General features: G+C 34.2%; 1 protein-coding gene across 1 annotated transcript; it reads left to right on the top strand.

The window, feature by feature from the left end:
• The first annotated feature begins 8,472 nt into the window (after nt 1-8,472).
• Nucleotides 8,473-23,281, top strand: LOC108343204 (lysM domain receptor-like kinase 3). The gene is made up of 12 exons (XM_017581322.2): nt 8,473-9,324; nt 16,886-16,919; nt 17,021-17,028; nt 17,162-17,317; nt 18,097-18,290; nt 19,187-19,276; nt 21,100-21,193; nt 21,308-21,462; nt 21,539-21,633; nt 22,396-22,534; nt 22,663-22,761; nt 22,856-23,281. Exons 1-12 carry the CDS (start codon nt 8,697-8,699, stop codon nt 23,018-23,020), a joined length of 1,857 nt encoding a protein of 618 aa, XP_017436811.1. The 5' UTR covers nt 8,473-8,696; the 3' UTR covers nt 23,021-23,281.
• The last annotated feature ends 405 nt before the right edge of the window (nt 23,282-23,686 follow it).

Raw genomic sequence — 23,686 nt, 5'->3', positions numbered from 1 at the left:
AGTACCCATAATCACTAAACTCATGTCACACAAAATAAATCACAACATTAGCTACAGTAGCAACCCATATTTGGTCACAAATCAGAAAACAAAACACATAACTCAACCATAAAACACCAAGAAGATACAGAATCTAACTATCAGATAAACCCTCAATTCGACAAATCAAACCTGAGACCACAAATATCACTACTTTACCCTACCCACTTGAAGCAAAACACTGATAACTTGAAAATGAGAGTTTCTTGCACAGAATAACAGTTCCCACAGTGCAAAACCTGCTAATTTACAATCCAGAAGATATAAGAGCTAGCAAATTTACAACAATTTTTGGTGGGTGGCGCCGATGGAAGGAAGCAGAGGGGGAGGGAGGAGAAGATCTGGTTCTAGTCAAAACATCACCACGTGGCCTTTCAATTTTAGTGCACAATGCCACGTCAGTAAATGAAAAAATCCAGCTCACACCAATTTAACGCCGTCTCACAACACTTAACGGTTATGGCAAAATGTGCTCACTTTTTCAAAAAATATGACCCAATTGAGACAGAAAAAAACTTGAGGACCCAACTGAGATTTTCATATAAACTTGAGGATCAAGGGAGGGTTTAAACCTATTTATTTTATAAAACCCTTTAGAAGGTTACGATCGACAAGCCATTCCATGAGCATGAAATATCGTGCACCTATTTTATGACTGCACACAATTTATATATATATATATATATATATATATATATATATATAGGCATATATATACATGTTTGGCTGTTGATTAATGATAATATATTTGGTGATTTATTTTTATTCATGTGGCCATGCCTCTGCATTACAATCAAATAGAGGACATGTCAGTATATATATATATATATATTCCTTATGTTATTTTCTAGATAATTTTACTATATTTTAATTATTTGAATTCGCATGTAATGATATGTCAGAACCAGCGTACCTTGTTATAATTTTCTTACTCTTTTCTCCATCATGTTATGGAGGTGAAGCGGACTTTAGATATATTTTTTTTAGAAAATCACGAAAGCTATGTCAGCTTTGGCAATCTCTTTTTGTTTGATAAATCTTAAGTCTATACCTCACGCTTGTTTAATTTATTATTTCAATTCATTTTATACTACTATTATACTTTTCCAGAGTAATTGTTTAAAGTAACATTAAGCATCTTTTCATTTTTCATTTAGCCTATCAATTGTTCTGTGTTAGATTGTTTTATTGAAATTTACTCTACACCCAAATCAATTTATTCCTGCGTTGCATCATAAATTCTTGTGCACGAAATCTATTTGCATAGATAACTCATATTCTCATTCGTTATATGATGTCTAAGCTCTAGTGATTTTTCTTTTGCTGCTGCAATATAATTTTAAGACCACCGAATAGGACCATACATTGGTTAATACAATTTAATCACTTCTCAAACACGGCCCTAGAAATCAGATTTGTAACCAAGGCACCCTCTCATGTGGTATTGTCTTAATTGAAGCAAAAGTTCAATTTTTTTTTTACTTGTTATAATTAATTTACCGTGAGTCATGTACACCTGTCCAGGAAGCTCAGACAAAGCTAATTTTTCATAATTTCACTGCAGTTAGTTCAGTGGTCCAAAAATTTTAATTCCAGTGTCTAATGAAAGCTTATTGAATCTATTTTCTAACGCAAAAAGAACCATATTATTTGGAATTATGTGGAGAGAGTAATAAACAAAACAATCAAGATAGGTTATAGCTGAAAATACAGAAAAACGTTACGAAAATGTTTACTTTAAAAATTTTACTGCAGCTGATCCTTTAATCCAAAAATTACGAGTTAGTATTCATATGAAAGGTTTTTAAGTCTAGAATCCAACAAAACTAGAATCAATTCATTCAGAATTCTATAGAGTGAGTTACGGGTGAAATATTAAGTGAAGGCCAAAATTGACAGTAATTTGTCTTGAATGTGATTTCTGTATTTAATGCAAGATGGCATGTACTTTATTTTCGTGGGATTTAATTAGATAGCCTTTAAGAATTTTATATTCTTATCGTGTATAATCAAAAATATTTTTTATGCTTTATCTCAGTAGTTAAAAAGGATAATTTCCTTTTTGCCTATATAAGGCGATAGGTGGATACGAGTTCTGTCATTTTACCCTTTCGAGGGAAATACAGATATCTAGCCCGTAAAATTCTAACTCGTGCTGAGTATTGTGCTTGGTGAATGGATGTTACTCACCAATGTTTTTACTCGTAAGTCCTTGAAGAACCAGGAAGATATGTCTAAAGCGGTGTGTGGAGGACGACTCTTATCTGCGGTTCAATAGCTGCGTATGAAGGACCAGTGTCCAATAGTTGCGTGTGAAGGACAAGAACCGAGATAGGTCCAATAGCTGCGTGTGAAGGACCAGTGTCCATTAGCTGCGTGTGAAGGACAAGAACCGAGATAGGTCCAATAGCTGCGTGTGAAGGACCAGTGTCCAATAGCTGCGTGTGAAGGACAAGAACCGAGATAGGTCCAATAGCTGCGTGTGAAGGACCAGTGTCCAATAGCTGCGTGTGAAGGACAAGAACCGAGTTAGGTCTGATGACTTCGAGTCGTGTCCGAAGAAATTTCCTTGTTCTGGTTATCTAGCTTTACATTATGATATTAAGTTCTTTCGGCAGAGGTGTTACGATCTTATTAATACGCTATTAATATTATTAGATGTTTATAGTGTGTATGCTTATCTGTAAATTATTATTTTTATGGTTGGTTAGCTCACCCTATTTGTGTGACTACGATGATCGTATAACGCGTATCGTTATACGGGAGTAGATGATGTTCCAGGTGAAGCTGAAGAAGTTTAGAACGAGGAGCATGTTGGGAAATTTACATGGAAATTTTAAAGTGTGAAAATAAATTGTTGTGAAGTATTGTATTTTAAGCAGACTTTAATTTGTTATGGTTTGTAATTTTAAAACAACTTTTAATATTTCGGTTTGTAATCCAATAATTACTCTCTAATACTTTTATGTATTTTTTTGGTAATAATATTAAATGTTGTGCCTTTAAATGTAAACAATTATTTTGAAAAATTTTCTGTGACATTCCGAGAAGGGGTGTAAGACCCATAAAAAATATATATATATTTCTAATAGTAATTTTTAGCATTTTATTAGTAATAATAATTTTAATGGATAGAAAAATGTAAATTTTTGGATATAAAATTATAGTAATTCTAGAGGGAGAGCTTCAAAATTTTGATAACTTATTTAGGATTTTTTTAGAAAAGTGAATAGTGAATAGTAAATAGTAAATAGTAAATAGTAAATAGTGAATAGTGAATAGTGAATGGTTAAAAAAAAATTATTAAAATAAATTGTGGAAGAGAACACTCCACGTAGAATTAATCATTCAGAGATAAGAATGGTGAATAAAAAATAAATTTTGAATAGTAAAAATGAATAGTAAAAGTGAATAGTAAAAATGAATAGTAAAAATGAATAGTAAAAATTTTGGCTATAAATAGCCAAGGGGGGAGGCTGAAGATTTACACCAAAATTCTAGAGAAATTGAGAGAAGAGAGTTGGAGGAAATTCTAGTTGAAGAGGGGAAATTCTGGAAGTTTCCGGAGAACGGTTTGAGAAGAGGAAATTAAGTCTGGAATAGAGGTAAGGGGAGCTAACTTTGAGTAATTCCTTTTATATTATCTTGAGTCTTGAATATGCTATATTTTGCTTTTGTTTGATCTTAAATCTTGAATATGGAATATTTTGTTTATGTATGATCTTGAATTTAAATGAGAGTATGTTTTTGTGTTGATATCCGAGTGTGATAGTTGTAAATTGTGATGTTGAATATGTTATGCCATTTGTATGTTATTAGTTGTTTATTTTTGTAATTTGGAAGGATTAGAAATTGTCTAACCGGCTCTGCCAGATTCAATTTCTTGTTTCCCCAAACATTTTATTGTTTTCCTTATTTATTTTCATTGTAGTTTGGAAGGATTAGAAATTGTCTAACCGGCTCTGCCAAATTCAATTTCTTGATTCCCCAAATTTTTTTTTATTTCTTTCCTTACTTATTTTATTACATTTTTGGAAGGATTAGAAGTTGTCTAACCGGCTCTGCCAGATTCAACTTCTTGTTTCCCCAAACTATTTATTGCTTTACTTATTTATTTTATTGCAATTTTTGGAAGGATTAGAAGTTGTCTAACCGGCTCTGCCAGATTCAACTTCTTATTTCCCCAGACATGTATTGTTCTTGTTATTTAATTATATCGTATTGTTGGATGGATTAGAAGTTGTCTAACCGGCTCTGCCAGATTCAACTTCTTATTTCCCCAAACATGTATTGTTCTTGTTATTTAATTATATTGTATTGTTGGATGGATTAGAAGTTGTCTAACCGGCTCTGCCAGATTCAACTTCTTGTTTCCCCATAAAATTTTATATTAAGATTATTTTTATGATTGTCAAATATTGTATTCTTCTATGACCATTTATAGTAATATTTTATTATTATTAATTATTTATAATTATCTTGTATGAATTCTATTATGGATGTTTATTGTGATGAATTTATTGAATGAGTTTGTTGGCTGAAATTGATCTTGTTGGAAGGTTTGGAGAAAGGGTTCTGTAATAACTTGTATATGGGTATTAAATATACAGATACTGTTTGAGGTTGTTGTGAGAGAAAGTAAAATATTAAAATTAGGTATTTTAGATTTAGAGCATAAGAGAACAAGGTAGATAAATTAAATAAATAAATTGTAAATTATTAAGGGCCTCCCTTTGTTGGTAGGATAGAGGAACCTTAAAAACCTGAGTTGGCACATCCCTGATCATAGAGCAGCCCTGGCCTGGTCCAGTCAGTTGTGACTAGTCATATGTGCTGGCGTCGAAGGTGAGTTTGATGCGTTCAGACATCTGGGTCCTCTCCGGTGACCAATTGGGGTAAAGAAAGATCTCTAATAGGATGAAAATAAAATAAAATAAGTCAATTGTAGATGCATAACGTTATCATGGTAAAAACTTCATATATATTTTATTTGTTATTACATTGAGCCCAGACTTTATTATGTGGTTCCTAAGATATGTTGATATATTTTTGTTGATCCATAATCTTTGTTTGGTGAAAATATGTTGAGTTATACTCGTTATGGGCAAAATGAGTTTATAATATGAAGCATGATATTTGGCAATATGTTTAATTTATTGATACCAAAACGGGTTATTATGAATTCATGATTAAAGAATGAACATGATTGAGTTAGGTGGATAAGAGGGTATGAATTGTTGGTTTTATGAAATGTTGGGGTGGATATGAGAAATTCATTACTTATGAAATGATGTTACTACCGGGAGTAGTATGATCGAGTTATACCATGAGAGTTTGGTATGAACAAAGTAACATTGAGGTTTATAGAAGCAGGCAGAGAGGGGTCTGACCATAAGGCTTCAGAAAGTAAGACATAGTATATAAGTGAGGCTTAAGGAAGCAGGCAAAGAGCGGTCTGACCATAAGGCTTCATGAGTAAGCATGGTACACTTGTAAGATTTATGGGAATGAGGAAGATGATCTTGATAATGATGAATTAATGACATCGGAATAATGATATTTTATCAATTGCAAAAATACATGATTATAATATTTTTATTACAAGTTTAATGATTTTATGATATGGTTGGCTTACCCTTATTTGTTTGTACTATGATCATATAACTCATGTTATATGTGATTAGATAATGTTGCAGATGCGGTTGAAAAAGCTTAGAGATGAGAGAGATGCGGGGAAAAACTTTCAGGAATTTTTGTAAAAAGAATAAATTTGTATTGGGAAGATTATGTTGTGTAAAACTTATAAGTTGAAATTTCAATGGTGAAGACTATATTGTTTAAAGTTTGTATGTTTGGTATTGTACTTTGGAGTAATTGAAATAAAGTTTGATTGTTTATATGAGATATTAAATTAATTTAGTCTCTACTATCAGTAATACCCTTTAAAATATTTGGGTGTTACAAGGGGTGTTACAGTTCTTACAAGCAAGACATACAGAGAACAATCATCTTAATGTACTCTCCTTCTTAACTCAATACCAACTATAGCAACCCAGAAAGATCACCCACTTTCTGTCACCTTAGAGCAATCCCAACTCTAAGAATACCTTGAGAGCAATCCCAACTCTCAATGAAAACAATCACAGTTCTCTCTCCCTAGCACAACAGTACAAGAACTCAATCTATAGATTGAAAAAGATAAACATGATCTTCATAGTAGACTCTCCACTAGAGTAGATATGATCAGTAACCTTTAAACACACTTTTTGATAAAATCTTGATGAATAAACCCAAAGTTGATCCTTGATTCTTCAAGATGGTTCTTGGATGCTTTCTTTAACAAAATTTAATCACAATGTTAGTTATAAAATTATATATTCAGAAATTTTTTTGAAACAGCGCGCAAGACAGTTATTTATAGCCTTTTCAAAATCCTGACGAATTTTAATCGATTATGTTATTAATGTAATCCACTACGTTTTTTCTTGCTAGTTTAGCAATTTTTGACAGCATTTCAAAATTTGAATTTTAACCAATTATATGGTGCATGCAGTCGATTAAACACTTCTTAACAGCCAAAAATAAATGCAATATGACCATTATAACAGTATTGACTTGAAAGAAATTGAATTCATCATTTCAAAATGACTTAACCGATTATACAACTCATGTAATCGGTTATGTCCAACACTTAAGCAAAAATTCAATTTCAGACTTCTTTTAAATCAGATTTTCACTCTTTTGAAAACATGTATTGGCTAACTTTCTTACTTAAGTTGTAGTATACCGGATTATGTTAGAAAAGTTTGCCTCCAATAAAGCATACTAGAAATCTGAGACAATTTAACAGATTACATGGATTTCTTAATAGATTAAATCATACCAGAAATACATTTTCAATCTGTTTAAACATGTAAACCTTTTTCCAATAATGAATACATGTATCAAGCACACACATCAATAATATCAAACATTTGTTATGCCATTTTGTGCAAGATAACAATAGAATAGGTCCTTAATGTCTATCAACAAAAATTTCCATTATACAATGTTCATCATCATGTACATCATCAAAAACAAGATATTCAAATAGTCATTCTCAAACAGTGAATATGCATATCACAAATATAATCACATATATAATCACAATGAATATGACTTCTAATGGAGAGAACATTCGTGAATGTCTTCTTTGTCTCTAACGTCTACTTCTGATATATTTCAAATAGAGCAGGTGGATGCGTGTAGTAGGTTATCTGCATAGAATAGAGTATATTGTGCATGCAACAAATATGTCTTAACTCTTATCACTTTTATTGTTTTTGAACATTGAATATTTAATGATATTTAATGCTTGTTCATAACAACAAATTGTTTTTTTACATTTTCTACTTTTGAGGTAGCGTTTATCATTTAAGCTTTTATCTAAGATACCAAGCATTGAATAAGAACTTCATCGTTGGACGAAGTGAGGGGTTTAACTCATGGTATCGTCTAGTTTGTTGTAAACGCTTTTTGGGATATTTCCTTTTTAAAGTAAGAGCGTTTAGCAAGTTTTGTTGTCTACATGTTTTCAGATATTTATTTAAGGCTTTTAAAGGGTTTATCTAAAGGCATTGTCTCAACACCTTTTTACTTCTTAAGAGTTCAATTGATTACCATTGGGTACAATATAGCTTACACATTTAGCATTACTCTCATAAATGCTTTGACTTGGGAGTCTTTTAGCATTGCAAATGGAAGTTTTAACTTAGTTATTTTATGTTTCATATGTATCTAAGTGTTTTCCTAAGGTTTTTCTATGTTACTAGATGATTAGGATTTTGAGCCTAACACTTATGTTTCTACCTATACTATTCTTCTAGTTATAATTCTTATCTCGTTTAATATTATTTGATTAAACTTCAAAATATAAGAGCGTTTAAACATATAAGTTTTATAAACTATTTGATCTTAAAAAGGTGTCGGTGAACAATAGAGTTAAGGCATAAAATAAAAAGTACAATGCTCTTTATTCTCTTGTTAAGTGTAAAATTTTTATTTTTATTTGGAATGTTACAAATTCAAATGATAGCTTAAAATATATATATAAATTGGATGTATTTTAACCGATATTGAATAAAAATATATTAAACTATATAAATAACTTAAATATTAATTTGAAAATACATAAAATTTGACATGTAAAAGAAATTAAGATAATTAGATTAAAAATACTATGTTATCTATTATTGAATAAAAATATATAAAATTTTTGAATGAATCAAATTTTAATTTTGTCAAAATTCTGAAAAAAAAAATTTATTTATATATTATTACGAATGAGTTTGTTAAATAAGCTTGTTTTGTTTACGAGAATGTCATTGTGATTATTATTAGTACCCGCGGAAGATTCCTGTTAACCGTTTGTCTGGTCGTGTTTTGGGTAGTCTTTCCATAAGTCTAGAACAAACACCACGGCTGTCTGCTGTTAATCAATATTCAATCAATATATTAAGTTATCAGTCATTGTTCAAACACAAATCATCTTCTTCTTTCCTTCTTTTTCTTCCTTTTCTTTTTCTCTTTCTCCTCTTTCTCCACCACATCACCATTCACCTGGTCAACTCAACAACAGCCTCTTCCCCATTCTCTGTTTTCTTCTTTCTTTGTTTCCGATGGAACCCAGATTGGGGGTTCTTCTGCTTCCCCTTGTGCTGTTTTCTCTCGTGTTGGCAGCAGAATCGGCGTGCAAGAAGGGTTGCTCTCTGGCGCTGGGCTCCTACTACATGTGGTCGGGCTCCAACCTCACCTACATCTCCGAGGTCATGTCCTCATCTCTTCTCACCACTCCCGACGACATAGTCCTCTACAACAAGGACACCATCCCCAACAAGGACAGCGTCCAGGCCTTCATAAGGGTCAACGTCCCCTTCCCTTGCGACTGCATCGACGGCCAGTTTCTCGGTCACACCTTCCACTACGATGTTCAAACGCAGGACACCTACGAGCAAGTCGCCAGGACCGTCTTCTCTAACCTTACCGATGTTACCTGGCTCAGGAGGTTCAACAGCTATGAACCGGATAACATTCCCGACACGGGCACTCTCAACGTCACGGTGAATTGCTCTTGTGGGAACACCGATGTTGCCGATTATGGGCTGTTCGTCACGTACCCTCTCAGAACCGGGGAGACTCTCGGCTCGGTGGCTTCTGATGTGAGCCTTGACTCGGGGTTGCTGCAGAGGTACAACCCTGACGTCAATTTCAACCAGGGGAGTGGACTCGTTTATATTCCGGGAAAAGGTCCGTGTATTTTGTTTGTTCTTCTTTTCTTGAAGTGGAAGATTTTTGTGTATTCTGTTTCTTACTTCAACATAAGCAAAGTACCAACATGTGTTCCGAGTGCAAGCTTGGTTTCGAACGTTGTGAGTGGTTGGAGGGAGATTCTACGAAAGTGACCAACCAAGTTTTCCCAGAGATGTTGGAAATAGGTAGATGTTCACTTATGGTTTAAAGAAATACCTTATTTAGTTTACACTAAAAATGCTAGTTGTAGTCCGAAGAGGCTAGTGGGCTCCATGTTAGAACTTTCACAGTGAGTCACCTTACTTATGATCATTCAAGATTATTTATGGAAACTGTTGTCGTTTCAATATGCTACCCCTCCTCTTATTTAGATTCCGTTGTTTAAGTTCAGATCATATACCTCCCCTAATTACCCAGAGTCCACGATCTAAGCGATTCGGATAAAGAGCAGTTGCTTTTAATTTTGTGGGGAAGTGGTTAGAAATAAGACAGTCTTTTAAAGTTGGTCTACGGATGGGAAATTTGTGGATAAATGGAGCTAATGTGGTTGCAAATCTGGCTGTAGAGACCCCTAAAACATTGATGTTGTGGCACTAGGATGTATTTTAAAACGTTTTCATTGGTTTTGAAACTAGACGGGTTTTGATGTTTGTGTGTTAGTTTGGACACTTTATTATATTGCCTTTAATCTGATATTGTTTTGATCGTTGATATTGGCAATATTTGTAGATTTTGGTGGGGTTCTGCATTTGGTTATTGAATTTGTTGTGTATGTGTTGGGAAGTGGTGACTTTGGTTCTTTGAGGGTTTGGAATGTTTAGCTTGTGTGTGTTTGTGCTTAGTTTGGATACTGTATTCAAGATTGAGTTTACTGTAATGGTGGGTTTTTTTGTATGCTAATTCGGATGTGGGCGTTGTTTGGTGACTTGGTTTCTATCACTGGCAAAAGGTACTTATTTCTGGTTTGTTTTGGTGTTCTCATGTGAATTATGGGTTCTCTGTACTTGGAAAGGTTTTTAATTGTAGTTGCAGAACTGAAATCGTTCAAATTGGACAATTAATGCAGCTGGAATAGCTGATGCGATTGATGTTGCAGCTGCACTACTGTTGGGGATAGGCATATAAAACCTTGCTTCGTATTGCATCAGTTATCCGTGTTGGTCAAAGTAGTGTTGTAACTCTTAGAAATTTGTTTTATAGGGTGTAATTCAACCCTACAAATCGGTTTTGAAGTTGAAGGCTACCCAAGTTTTATAATACTTTTTCAAACCATACTCTAATTGATGTAGGAATAAACCACCATCCTTGAGAATGCAATTAAGGCAACCCCTAAAAGGGTGATGACAATCTCCTAGGCTAGGTTAGGCTAAAGCTAGAAGGATGCAATGGAGATTGTCCGTTGAAGATATACGATGCGGAAATGTGGCGGACTCTCAAGGATAAAGGCTGGAAATGCGAAAGCTATGGTGTTTGTGACACTAGAAGCTCACGGCCATATGGTGGTGGTGTGGTGTTTGAAGGCTCTAAGAGACGTTAGGTCAACTCTAAGAGGAAGATGACTAGAGGGACTTCATGGGTTGCTCTAGTATTGATCTAAGATGAATAGTATGACAAAAAATGGGCAGCATAGTATTACTCAACATCAAAGATGATTACAAGAGAGGAGACACCTCTATATATAGGCAAGGGTGTCTCTAAAAACCCTAAAAGCATGATCTCTCACCTTTGCACTCATTGGCAAAAAATGAGGCCTTCTAAGGAGTGAACAAGTGTCCACAAATCCTCTCTAGTGAGGGGAGGACATGTGGCCACTCATAAAGCAAAACCATCTCCATATGTTCACTACTAAAGCTACATCCTCTCCAATGGAAGTATGACACATACTTTCCACATGGTTTGGATGTCTAGCTTAAGGAAAAATCCTACACTAATGAGGCTTTAATACAAGCTTTAAACAAACCTACACTATTTGGCCAAAATACATGGCTAAATTAAACCTATACTACTCCAAGCTATGCTCCATGATGGCTCCAAAGGTGGTCGAAAAGGTAGAGTTTAGACCATCTTCATAGATGACTTCAACTCTTCTTATAGATGTTTGACCGTGGCTAAGGCGTATGCCATCATCCCCTCCCTCTTGAAAAAGATTTGCCCTCTGTTGGAAGTCCCACATCGACTAGAGATAAGGTCAATTTAGAGTATATAACTGGGTGCAAACCTCACCTTAAAAGCCAATTTTGTGGGGTTGAGTTAGGCTTAAAGTCCGCTTCTTAACATGGTATCGGAGCCAGGTTAAAGCCTATCCTTGCCGCTATCGGACCATCCATTAATGTCTAGTCTCATGCTCGAGATGTATATACCTCGGCGTGAAGGGGGTGTGTTGGAAGTTCCACATCGACTAGAGATAAGGCCAATTTAGAATATATAAGTGGGTGCAAACCTCACCTTAAAAGCCGGTTTTGTGGGGTTGAGTTAGGCTTTCACTCCTTAACACCCTCAAATCTTCAACTTGGGCTAAGAAAAACTTCCTCATCTTTTTTGGAGTCATTATGTCTCTTTTCCGTCGAGGTCAAATACCCATCTTATAACACAAGTTATAACAAGTTTTATGATAATGAGTAAATGAAGAATATAGCTCCCAAGAATGATACATCTTAAATCAAATGAATGATCAAGGTCTTGGAGAGTAGGAGATCTTTAAAGCTTTTATTTGTCTTGTGTTGGATGTATGTGTTTGAAAGACTATCCATTACAACACAAGAGTCAACTTTTAGGGATATGCCATCATACCCTCCTTTTGAAAAGGATTTGTCCTTAAATTTTCATATTTGTTTATGACAAAAACCCTTTTCTTATTATTGGTTAATTTGTGTATCTTTCCAACGGGATCAAAGATCTATATGCAAGTGTCATCAAACACAAATCCAACAATCTTATATGCCACAAACAACATGTATCTAGATGAAAGATTTGAAGAAGACCTTATGTTAATTTCAAAAGAATTTACTTGAAAACTTTGAAGGTCTACTCTACAAAATTGTGTGTGTTTACTTTGAGTTAATTGTATCCTAGAAGGTAACATTAACCTAATGTTTGATTTGGAAAAATTTGAGGAATTAAAAATTGTGGGAGGTGAAAAGTTGGAGTTATGAAAGATGGTTGTATGTATTGAGAAAAGTTCAAGGACTGGAAAACTCCCTTCATGATCTTAGTCTCAACCATAATTGCGGAAGTGGTAGGGGGCTTTAGTAACTCTGCCTCTTCTTCTCTTCTCTCAATCTCTTCTTTTTCTCTCTTTTCTTTCTCATTCATTTCTTTTATCTTTTTCTCTTTGTACTCTCTTCTTCTTTCCACCTCCTTTTTCTCTGTTCTCACTCGCTCCTCTTTCTCTCTTTGTTCTTTCTTCCTTCTCTTGTATTCCTCTCTTTTTCTCTTAATCTTCCTAAAAGCCTCTTAGACTTTTTCTTGTTTTTCATTAAGAATTCTAAGCCCTTCTTCTAAGGTAACAAGATACTATTTTCTTTCAACTCTTTCTTTCTTTTCTATCTCTCCCATTTGTTCATCTCTTCTTCTTTGAATCTTTCTTTTTCTCTTGTCACTAAAGAGCTTTCTCACTTTTTTTTCAAACTCATCTCTTCTCTTTCAAAGAACCCTTCTACATTTTTTAGAAAAGTGTTTCCTCTTTTAATGAGTTCTTTCATTTCACATGTTTGCTCTTGGTTTATTACAATGGAAGAAGGAACAAATTTTCTTCTCATACTCTCAAGTCACACTAATCTTTAATTGGAGATTTTCTACTTCTCTCAACCTTAGATTGTCTTTCTTTCCACCATTCACTTGAACGTCTTACAAGCCTAGAGATGCATAAACTAAGTATATGATATTTACCATGCCTAACCAAGAATGGATGAAGCTCTTCTACTATTTTTTCCCATGCTAGGTATGATAATGCACTAGTATTCTTACCAAAAAATGGAAGGTCACCCTTAACTTTATAATGTAGCTCATCCTCCCCATTATTAAATGCAAGCTACTATAAAAACTCAAGTTTCAAAAGAATTTTGAAAACAATTTTCACATATAATCCTAGACATTTTTAAGATTTTTGAAAATGGTTTATGAAAACAAACATAGTATTTCAAATAAAATTCCTTAAGATACTTTAGGAGACAAAAGGATCTTAAGCTCACTTCTAGGAAAGAGAGGTGAATTACTAAGGATTACTTAAGTACCAAGTCTTTCTAGCCAAAGTTAACTTTAAGCCCTCTTGTACCCTATTTCTCAAAGAGACTTAGACTTGAAATACAAGTAGACACACACTAAGCTACCACAACTAAGGAAAACAATTAAAGCTAATCTATTTGGCCTAATGGTGAAGTTAGAAGAAACTTTGGTTCCCTCACACTTACCCACTACAAAATGCTAATTAATCAAAGTCCAATGTTCTTGTTAGGACACACCTCTAACAAGGTCGAATATTACAAGTCCAAGAGAAAGCAAATACATTTTTACAACTAAAAAAGAAATACACACAAATCACTCTTCTCACCAAGTGTTTACTCTCTTGTCTTCTTGTCTTCAAGCCAAGACCTCAAGCTTACCACAAGGCCTCCATCACCTAGGATGCTACCTCCAAGTGTTGGCTCACCACAACGACACATTTACACCACACAAAGAGAAATAACCCCGCAAAAGCCAAAAGAGTCCAAGGAGAAAGCAATAAAAAGGTCTAAAATGACAAAGGCTATTCAAAAGGGATTTGATATAGACAAAGCCATGAATAACAAAGAGACAATCAAGAAAATAAATGGTAAAGAAAGAAGGTTGGCACAACAAAAGAAAGTCCTAAATAAAAGCTCTAGATTAGATACACATAACCAAAAATTACTAGACAAGATTATTGTGTTTTTGTCTTCAGCAAATTTTGTGCAAATGGTGACCTATGGCCACACTTTTAACACCAATTACAAGTGACATGGCTATAAAAACAGTAGCTCCAAATGTTTAAAACAACAGTCACCATCAACATAAAAGTGCTAACAAAGTTACATAAAAGTGCTAACAAAGTTGGTGGAAATGGTACATGCATATGCTTTTTGCCTTTACCTTTTGCTTTTGCTTTTTGTACTTTTTGTCTACTTTTTCTTTTGTACCTTTTGTCTCTTTTCTTTGAAATTTTCAGCACACAGACACCAAAACACACCTCAAATCTGAAATGCAGTAATGGTTTTGAAGAGCACACAAACTTATAGCACCAAAAGGAAGAAAACCAACTAGAATCAAATATAGCATGAAATACAAAAAATGTCATAATGGAAACCTAACTCTATAAACTTGTTCATGATCTAACAACAAGTATGAATTCAAATATGTAAAATAAAAACACTCAAAGGCACAAATATGGTTCCGTTTTCAGAAAACACACTTGAACACATATTTTTGTGATTTTTCAAAGCTCAACTAAGAAGTAATGACATATAAAGGACAAGACTCTAGATAACTTGGATGGATTAAAAATCAAAATGACCAAACCAAAAGATGAATGAAGACTCAACAAACACTAAGAACATGATATTCAACACATTTAGGAGCATTTAAAAGGCAAAAAAAATAGCCAAACTACCAAAACTGAACCTGAAAAAACGCTGATGACAACATTCTGACAGTTCTGACCTTTGTTGATTATTTACTCTTAACTTTCTTCATAGAACTTTAAATGAAATGCTTTTTTTTTGTTGGAAACTAGACTCAAAGGGCTTTAATTTGACTATAAATACGTATTTTTTGGACCTTTGAGCTACATGCAATTTAACTTTCAAAATCGCCACATTTTACTGCCAGATGAAAAAACACAACCAGACAAGTAAGGAAATAACATCAACAACACAGAACAATAAAGGATAGATAAAGACCAAAAGACTTAGCTCTTGTAGAAACAAAGTTCTTGATACCAAATGATGACAATCTCCTATGCTAGGTTGGGCCAAAGCTAGAAGGATGCAATGGAGATGGTGCCTTGAAGATATATGGTGCGGAAATGTGGTGGATCATCAAGAATAGGGGTTGGAAATGCGGAAGCTATGGTGTTTGTGAGACTAGAAGCTCATGGCCATATGGTGGTTAAATGGTGGCGGTGTGGTGTTTGAAGACTCTAAGAGAGGTTAGGCCAACTCTACGAGGAAGGTGACTAAAGGGGCCTCATGGGTTGCTCTAGTCTTGATCTAAGATGAGGATATGGCCAAAAAGAGACAGCATAACATTACTCAACATCAAAGATGATTACAAGAGAGAAGACACATAGATATAGGCAATGGTGTCTCCTAAAAACCCTAAAAACATGATCTCCCACATTTGCACTCATTGGCCAAAAATGAGGCTTTTTAAGGAGTGGACAAAAAATCCTCTCCAATGAGGGGAGGACATGTGGTCACTCATAAAGCAAAATCCTCTCAATTTCTAGAGTGTCATGTGGCCACTACTCAAGCTAGATCCTCTCCATTGGAAGCATGACCCAAGGCACATACTTTCCACATGGTTTGGATGTCTAGCTTAATGAAAAATCCTACACTAATGAGGCCTTAATATAAGCCTTAAACAAACCTACATTACTTGGGTGAAATACATGGTTTGGATGTCTAGCTTAATGAAAAATCCTACACTAACGAGGCCTTAATATAAGCCTTAAACAAACCTACATTACTTGGGTGAAATACATGGCCTAAATTAAACGTATACTACTCCAAGCTATGCTCCATGATGGCTTCAAAGGTGATCCAAAAGGTAGAGTTTAGACAATCTTCATAAATGACTTCAACTCTTCTTATAGATGTTTGACTAAGGTTAATGGGTATGCCATCAAAGCGTTATTACAATTTAGACAACTTTTTGACCCTTCCCCCTCACACTCAGGACTTCTAGCTAAAGCGTGGAAAATGCTAGTGGATCCAAAAATGGATTTAGGATAAACTCTAGTATCATTTTATAAATTGACATTTAGGGCTTAACTGCATTCCTCAAACTCAACTTTTTAGATGAAAACTGCCCAAGTTATGAAACAAAACACAAGTCATTTCTTTTAGAAGACAGAGAAAAAAAAAATCACTACCCTTGAGGTTCCAATTAAGGCAACCCTAAAAGAAGCCACAACTGAGTGGGCTTGGAGTGGCAAGAAAAGGTGACTTTCCAACAGTAACTTAGTTTTCACCCGGTGTTCCTTTGACTTGGTGTTGCTTTAACTTTCCAACAGCTAGGGTTTAGGCGCATGCCATGCTGTTGATATTCTTTGCTTATCCTTGGAAGTTGAAATAAAATTTTGAGGTCTTCTAACATTTTATTTAAAGGGCTGCAACGAATTTTCTCTGATGACTTGAATGAAGCATCTATTACTGAAACAGTTACCATTTCAGCTGGATGTTGCCTACGAATTGTGTTATTAATATTCACTCAAGCTTTGGGATGCGTAATAAACTTCATATATATAGATCAATCTTTTGAATATTTTTCAATAAACTAAATTTCAATATATAGCACTAACTTCTTTCTTTTCATTTTTTGACAGATCAAAATGGTAGCTATGTGGTTTTGCCGTCCAGGTAATACTCTGTTTACAATCTACTCCTGATTGCATTACTTTTCAATCTCCAATACATTGACAATATCCAATGACTATCTTTTGATTTTTTTTTTTCTGCAGTTCAGGAGGTTTGACTTTCTTCTCAAAATATTGGTTATGAGATGTTTTTATTTGAGATTCTTACTAAACATATGACCAGTATGTACTAAAATCAGAAGGATGATGACGTATGTTGGCTCATTGTTTCTTCTATTTAAGCAGGACTTGCTGGTGGGGCTATTGCTGGAATAGCTGTTGGAGTTGTGGCAGTTCTTCTGGTAATAGGAGTTGTTATATATTTCAGAATATTCCGGAAGAAGATAAAGAAGGAGGAACTTTCACGAGATTCTAGTGCACTCTTTGCTCAAGATGGGAAGGGTATTGCTCTTTCTACTTATTCTCCTTGCAACACCTCCCTCTATCTAACTCTTTAGATAGACTGAATAATACAATGCTGAAAAAGTACAACTGAATTACCAGTTCTACTGTAGTCCTATTGCATATTACGATCTAACTGAAATAAACTCTATTCCCTTTATCTGTTGATTACATATCTCAGTTTTAGTAAAGTCCTTGTAGAAAAATTTAACTTTTTGACCACATCGCTTGGAACATTGGGTTTCCATCAGGGTTTTTTATTTTGTCAGTAGAAACTAGTGTGAACTTATGTGGACTTTTTCTTCTATATATAATGAGCTTATGTGCATCTATATAAATGAGTTGCGTGCTTTCAATGTTCTAAATGGTTTCTTTTAAATTTAAAAACAGATACTGTGATCCTCTTGCTCTTGACTCGCACAACACTATCAGCAACAACCTTACATAAATCAAATGAAGCCATTATGGTTTTCCAAATTCCAATTTTTTTCAGAAAGTACATTTATTTTGACTATCTTCCTTTTAAATTACTTTTACCATTGGATCCTCTTTTCTCCTAACCTGGGGGGACCACATCTTGGAGTCTATTACATTCTTTTCATCCCTGATTTTCTCCCAAGTACATCTGTTCCTAATCTCTTTTCTTGTTCCAATCATCCAGAACAAGATCTCTGCTAAACCTACTTTTTTCTTGTTGGAACTGTATCCATCATGCAGTACCTCTGGCTCTTGTATGTTCTAAAATATCGACATAAATGGCTTGGTGCTTTATTTTCCAGATGAAGCTTCCCGTAGTAGTGCGCATGAAACTTTACGACCTGGTGGTCCTACTGCCATCACCGGCATAAAAGTGGACAAATCGGTGGAATTCACATATGAGGAACTAGCAACTGCCACAGATAACTTCAGTTTGGCTAATAAAATTGGTCAAGGAGGTTTTGGGTCAGTCTATTATGCGAAGCTGAGGGGAGAGGTTAGTAATCACATTTATAACTGCCAATATTGGAAGCTTTTCTTCAGTTTCACTGTGATATTTCTTTTAGGGTTTTGTCATAATTGATATAATCGGTGTTTTGTGTTTCTTAACTGATTGCCAGTAGAATGAAGATAAATTGAAATAGAAGATTGAAGACTAACTTTATAGATACCATGTGACATTTTTATCTAATATGGTAAGCTATTATACAATATCATCGAAACATTGAATAAAAAGAAAAGAGTGACTGAAAAGTTTGATAATTAATGATTGATCAGAATTCAGATCAGTATATTTTTCTTGCCAGATTGGGACTGAAGGTTACAATATATGGTCTATCCTGAATCCTTTGTTGGGCCACCTATGAGATTGGTTTTGGGATTGAGTTAGGCTAAAATCCAAATTTTAAGCTTAATTGAATGTCACCTTTTGATATTTGGTATTTTGAGATGCATTGTTTTCTTGTTGACATCCTTTCTTGTGAGGAAGGATTGACATCTTAATTGTTTATAATAATTTATTAGGAAACTTGAACAACTAAACTATTTGATCAATAGTTATCTTACTGTTTTCTCTGTTTCACTAAATTATTTTATGCTTCCTTGCTTGAAATTTGAAATTATTGCGTAATATTTAATATGCATTTCCTTTGTTTTGAATTTCATTATTATGCGTTTCAGTTTATGAACAAAGTAACATTTAGCATGTCTTTCCTTTGTTTTGAATTGCAGCATGATGCGTTTAAGTCGATGAACAAAGCTCAAATATTTCTTTATATTATGCTTTATAATGATACATGATGGAACGGAGTCTGTTTGTTCTTAAGAACCATTCTTCTTGTTTGTTTTGAGTCAGTATACTTGTTATATAAGCCAATAAATTTGTCCATGCAGAAAGCTGCAATCAAGAAGATGGATATGCAAGCATCAAAAGAATTTCTTGCTGAATTGAAAGTCTTGACACGTGTTCATCATTTAAACCTGGTACCAGTCCTTTAAAACTTAAAGCATTTTTAGCATTACTACTGTATTCCAATTGAATTGCTTATCAGCACGTGGAGAGTTATTATGAGATGATTGTAAGTGATTTCTTTGATGGGATATAGCATTAGCTTGGCCCATATAATTTGGGTTTGAATTTAGTCATCTTGAGATAGGAGTAGCATCAGGAATTTATTAAATTTGAAAATAGTGAATTTCTCTTATCTTTTGTTTCTCAGTTATTTTGTCCATCTTGGGAACTGATTTAGATTTTTTTTTAAATCAAAAACTCATACTAGGGATCACTATGCACTGTGACATCTCAGCTATGCTGACATCTCAATGCACATCTATCATTTGTCATCACATGAAAAAATTGTTTAAAGGAAAAAATAAAGAATAATGAATCATGAGGGGACTAGACCAAATCCATGATAAAAAATACAAGACAAAAGCTAAACACCCCTATACAAAGAAAGTTGGTACCTATTATAAAGAAATTCTGAACTAATGCTAGGAGGCATAACAGAATACCATTTAAATTGTTCTCTATTTACCAAGCCTAAATTGACCAATTTATCGCCACAGTGGTTCCCTTCCCTAAAATATGTGAAACTTTTAATTCCATATTACTACAAATCTTCAAACATTTCCTCCATGCTTGTTCAATTTACATTTTTTTTTCTTATCCTTAACATTTGTTTCTCTAGTGCATAATATATACGGAAGTTTTATGTGCTTAGTAAAAGTTTTTAAAGTAGTTCTATTTGGAATCCGGATTATCTTGTCTCTACTTTTTGACTTTTTCCTTTTTCCTTTTTCCTTTCCTTTCTTTTCAAACTTTCCTCTGATCTTGCAAGTATTCTATTCGTGACAGTCTCTTTATTATGTTATATGCAATTTTAGTTATGAATTCAATTTGGTGCACCGATGTTGCCGATAACATTCCCAACAAGGGCCAATCTTTATTTCAAATAGAATACCGTCTAACAAGTATCTAAATGACTGTAAATGTACAGTATAAATGAATCACCTCTCGTCCTTCCATTAAACAGACCTGGACTTTACTTCCCAAAATCCATTCTCAAACCAAAGATTCTTCAGTCCTTTTCTTACTATTCTTATTCATGACCTGTCATCTCTTACTTTCTGAAATGCTATCGAATTATTAAAACTAACTAACATGTCATTTAAGGATATTGCTATGATTTATCACATAAATAAGCCATCGATCCATCTCCATCTGTCTTCCTCTTTTCCCTTGAAGAACATCACAACAAGAAAACAAAAGGGTGAATCTATGTTTTGTTTATATGGTGTGAGTGAATTGGGCTCAAAATCTAAAATTTCAATTAGAGTTTGTACACATAAGATGATGAAACCAATATACAAGGCTAAACAGTTATCTTTGTTGACAAAGGAGTTTCGGCTTGATAAATCATGTGGTCCTATACCAGTTCCTACTTTTGATTTTGGTCCTTATATCTAATTCTACGTTTTAGTTCCTTTATAAGCAGTTTTTTATGTTTATGTTTCAATTTTCTAGCTGTTTGAAACCATCACAAAATGAAGGCATAAGGACTAAATCATAAAAAAATTGCTTTTATAGTGTGCTGAGAGATAACTTCTTAGGTATATAGACTAAAATGAAATTGGTGAAGATATAGGGATCAAATGTTATTAAGCTAAACATATATTTCCTGAAAGAATTTCTATTACATTTATGTTTTCTGTTTGTACTATACACAGACACTCGGCATACTTTATTATACATAAATTCTTACATCTGCTTTAGGGAATGGCTTAAACTCTTAATCACTATGCAGGTGCGGCTGATTGGGTATAGCATCGAGGGATCTCTTTTTCTTGTCTATGAATACATTGAAAATGGAAACCTAAGTCAACATCTGCGTGGTTCAGGTTGTATAACCCTTAGTTTAGTTTTTGTTTACCCATGATGGGTTGAAATTGTTCCGTGTTGACAGTTAATTGATATTGGTGTGTTTAATTACTATGATGTGTTTAATTACCTAGGTAGTAGAGAACCACTGCCATGGGCTACTCGTGTTCAGATTGCTCTGGATTCTGCCAGAGGTCTTGAATATATTCACGAGCACACAGTGCCTGTATATATTCATCGTGACATAAAGTCAGCAAATATATTAATAGACAAAAACTTCCGGGGCAAGGTTGAATGTTTTGAGATCTTATCTACTTTTATTATTTGGATCGCAATGGGAGCTCATACAATGCTCATATATGCAGGTTGCTGATTTTGGATTAACCAAACTTACAGAAGTTGGAAGTTCATCACTTCCCACGGGTCGTCTTGTTGGAACATTTGGATACATGCCACCGGAGTATGATAACTAATATTCCTTTTAACATTAGAGTGTTGGTGTTCATATTGAAAATTAACTTTCCAAGTTCATATGCCAGTTTTTTTTCAAACATAGATTGAATACTACCATTGCAATTGGCAACTATTTTATTTGCATTTCCAATATAGGAGAACATGATTTCTTGTGGCTAATTTTGTGACAAATGTTCATGCAGTTGAACTCCTTAGCTATTACATGACTCTTCACCTATGATGCACCGATACTTCGGGTCACGTATTCGTGTCCGATACATTAGTATACTTTATGGATATTTATCAGGGTCACGTATTCGTGTCCGGTACATTAGGATACTTTATGGATATTTATCAGTGAAGTATCTAATCTATAAAACAGTAGTACTTTTATGATGACAATAATTTATAATCTTTTATTTTGACAACGTTTGTTAAAGATGATTTTAATTTGCACTCACACAATAACAATCATATATTTCTCATGTTTTTAAGAATTTTTTTACATTTTTCAATATGCATATATCATGTATCTTATTATTTTTAAAATAAACTTATCGGTGTATCAGATACGTGTCGTATCCATTACACTATCGGTGCCTCATAGCTCTTCATATAACACCCTAAGTGGTCATAATGTCAATGACCCTTCAAACATTTAGCGATTACATAAGAATAATGCCCCTTAATACATGTTAATTTACAAGCCTTCACTATCTCAACCCTTTGTTTTCTCACAACCCTTTGATTGCCATGGCTTTGTCTGAAGGTATGCTCAATATGGGGATGTTTCTCCCAAAGTAGACGTGTATGCTTTTGGAGTTGTTCTTTATGAACTCATTTCGGCTAAGGAAGCAATTGTCAAGACAAACGACTCCGTTACCGACTCAAAGGGCCTAGTAGCTCTGGTCAGTGTTGATTTCTCCAAATATTTTTTATTATTGTAGTCATTGCAAATATTAAGAAAATCATCATCATGCTTCTTCATCAATCTAAATTATGAAAGTGACTTTCTTAATTTTATTATGCAATGCAGTTTGAGGGGGTTCTTGGTCAGCCGGATAACACTGAAGATCTCTGCAAACTAGTTGATCCAAGGCTTGGGGATAACTACCCAGTTGACTCTGTCCGCAAGGTAAGAAATTTGTTAATAGTAAACCCTTTGAACGTTTGTTTTTTGTGATTTCAACATGGATCAACAAATATATGGTCATTATTTGGGGTTGCAGATGGCACAACTAGCCAAAGCCTGTACACAAGACAATCCTCAACTCCGTCCAAGTATGAGATCTATTGTGGTTGCGCTGATGACACTTTCTTCAACTACAGACGAGTGGGATGTTGGTTCCTTCTATGAAAATCAAAATCTTGTGAATCTAATGTCAGGAAGATAGGATGATACCAGATCAATTGTTTTGTATTTACAATTATACGTTTTGGACTAATTTTAGGCAACACAGTTGTTGAAGCATGTGATGTGTGTAAAATGGATGTAGCATTCAGGAATTTGTACATGGATTCACTAGAAAGGGTGGAGAGTTTAACAATTTTATGATAACTCACACCCAAACACATTTGTCCTCGTAAATTTGTAAAATAACATATTTGAGGCATATTTGATTAGCAAAGGTTCATGTGGGTGTTATTGTTGCAAATGAAGTATTATTTCTAACTACATAATACTTGTCAACTCTAAACCTAATTTGATAAAGTTGAAGGTTGTGATTATCATAAAATGTAGATCAGGAACCTCTACTCTACACCTTTGAGAATTTGTGATTATACTTGCAATTAGATTTTTTAACATTCAGTATGTGAAAGTAAAGGTTGTTAAAGAAGTGTCCAAAATTGGAGTTAATGTCTAAATGTCTCCCATAGCTCCCTTCGAGCCCAATATAATCTGATGGTATGCTTCATATGAATTATGAGCGAGTTTTTGGTAGTAAAATGTGGAAAAGCCGAATGGTGTTTCTTGGAAGGACTTAAGTGCTATTTTTTGGTGGTGATGTACCGTTGGACTGATTTTTGTGTCATCTTGGTTAGGTGGTGGTCAAGAGAGA

This window comes from Vigna angularis, chromosome 6 (assembly GCF_016808095.1).
Source record: "Vigna angularis cultivar LongXiaoDou No.4 chromosome 6, ASM1680809v1, whole genome shotgun sequence".
Classification (NCBI taxonomy): domain Eukaryota; kingdom Viridiplantae; phylum Streptophyta; class Magnoliopsida; order Fabales; family Fabaceae; genus Vigna; species Vigna angularis.
Note: the sequence above shows the minus strand (reverse complement) of the source record. Positions and strands in the feature narration are given on the sequence as shown.

Coding starts and splice junctions, on each gene's coding strand:
- LOC108343204 (XM_017581322.2), top strand. CDS start 8,697: ATGGAACCCAGATTGGGGGTTCTTCTGCTTCCCCTTGTGCTGTTTTCT. Junction 17,318..18,096: donor CTTTGCTCAAGATGGGAAGG/GTATTGCTCTTT, acceptor TTTATTTTCCAG/ATGAAGCTTCCCGTAGTAGT. Junction 21,634..22,395: donor TTTGGATACATGCCACCGGA/GTATGATAACTA, acceptor CTTTGTCTGAAG/GTATGCTCAATATGGGGATG.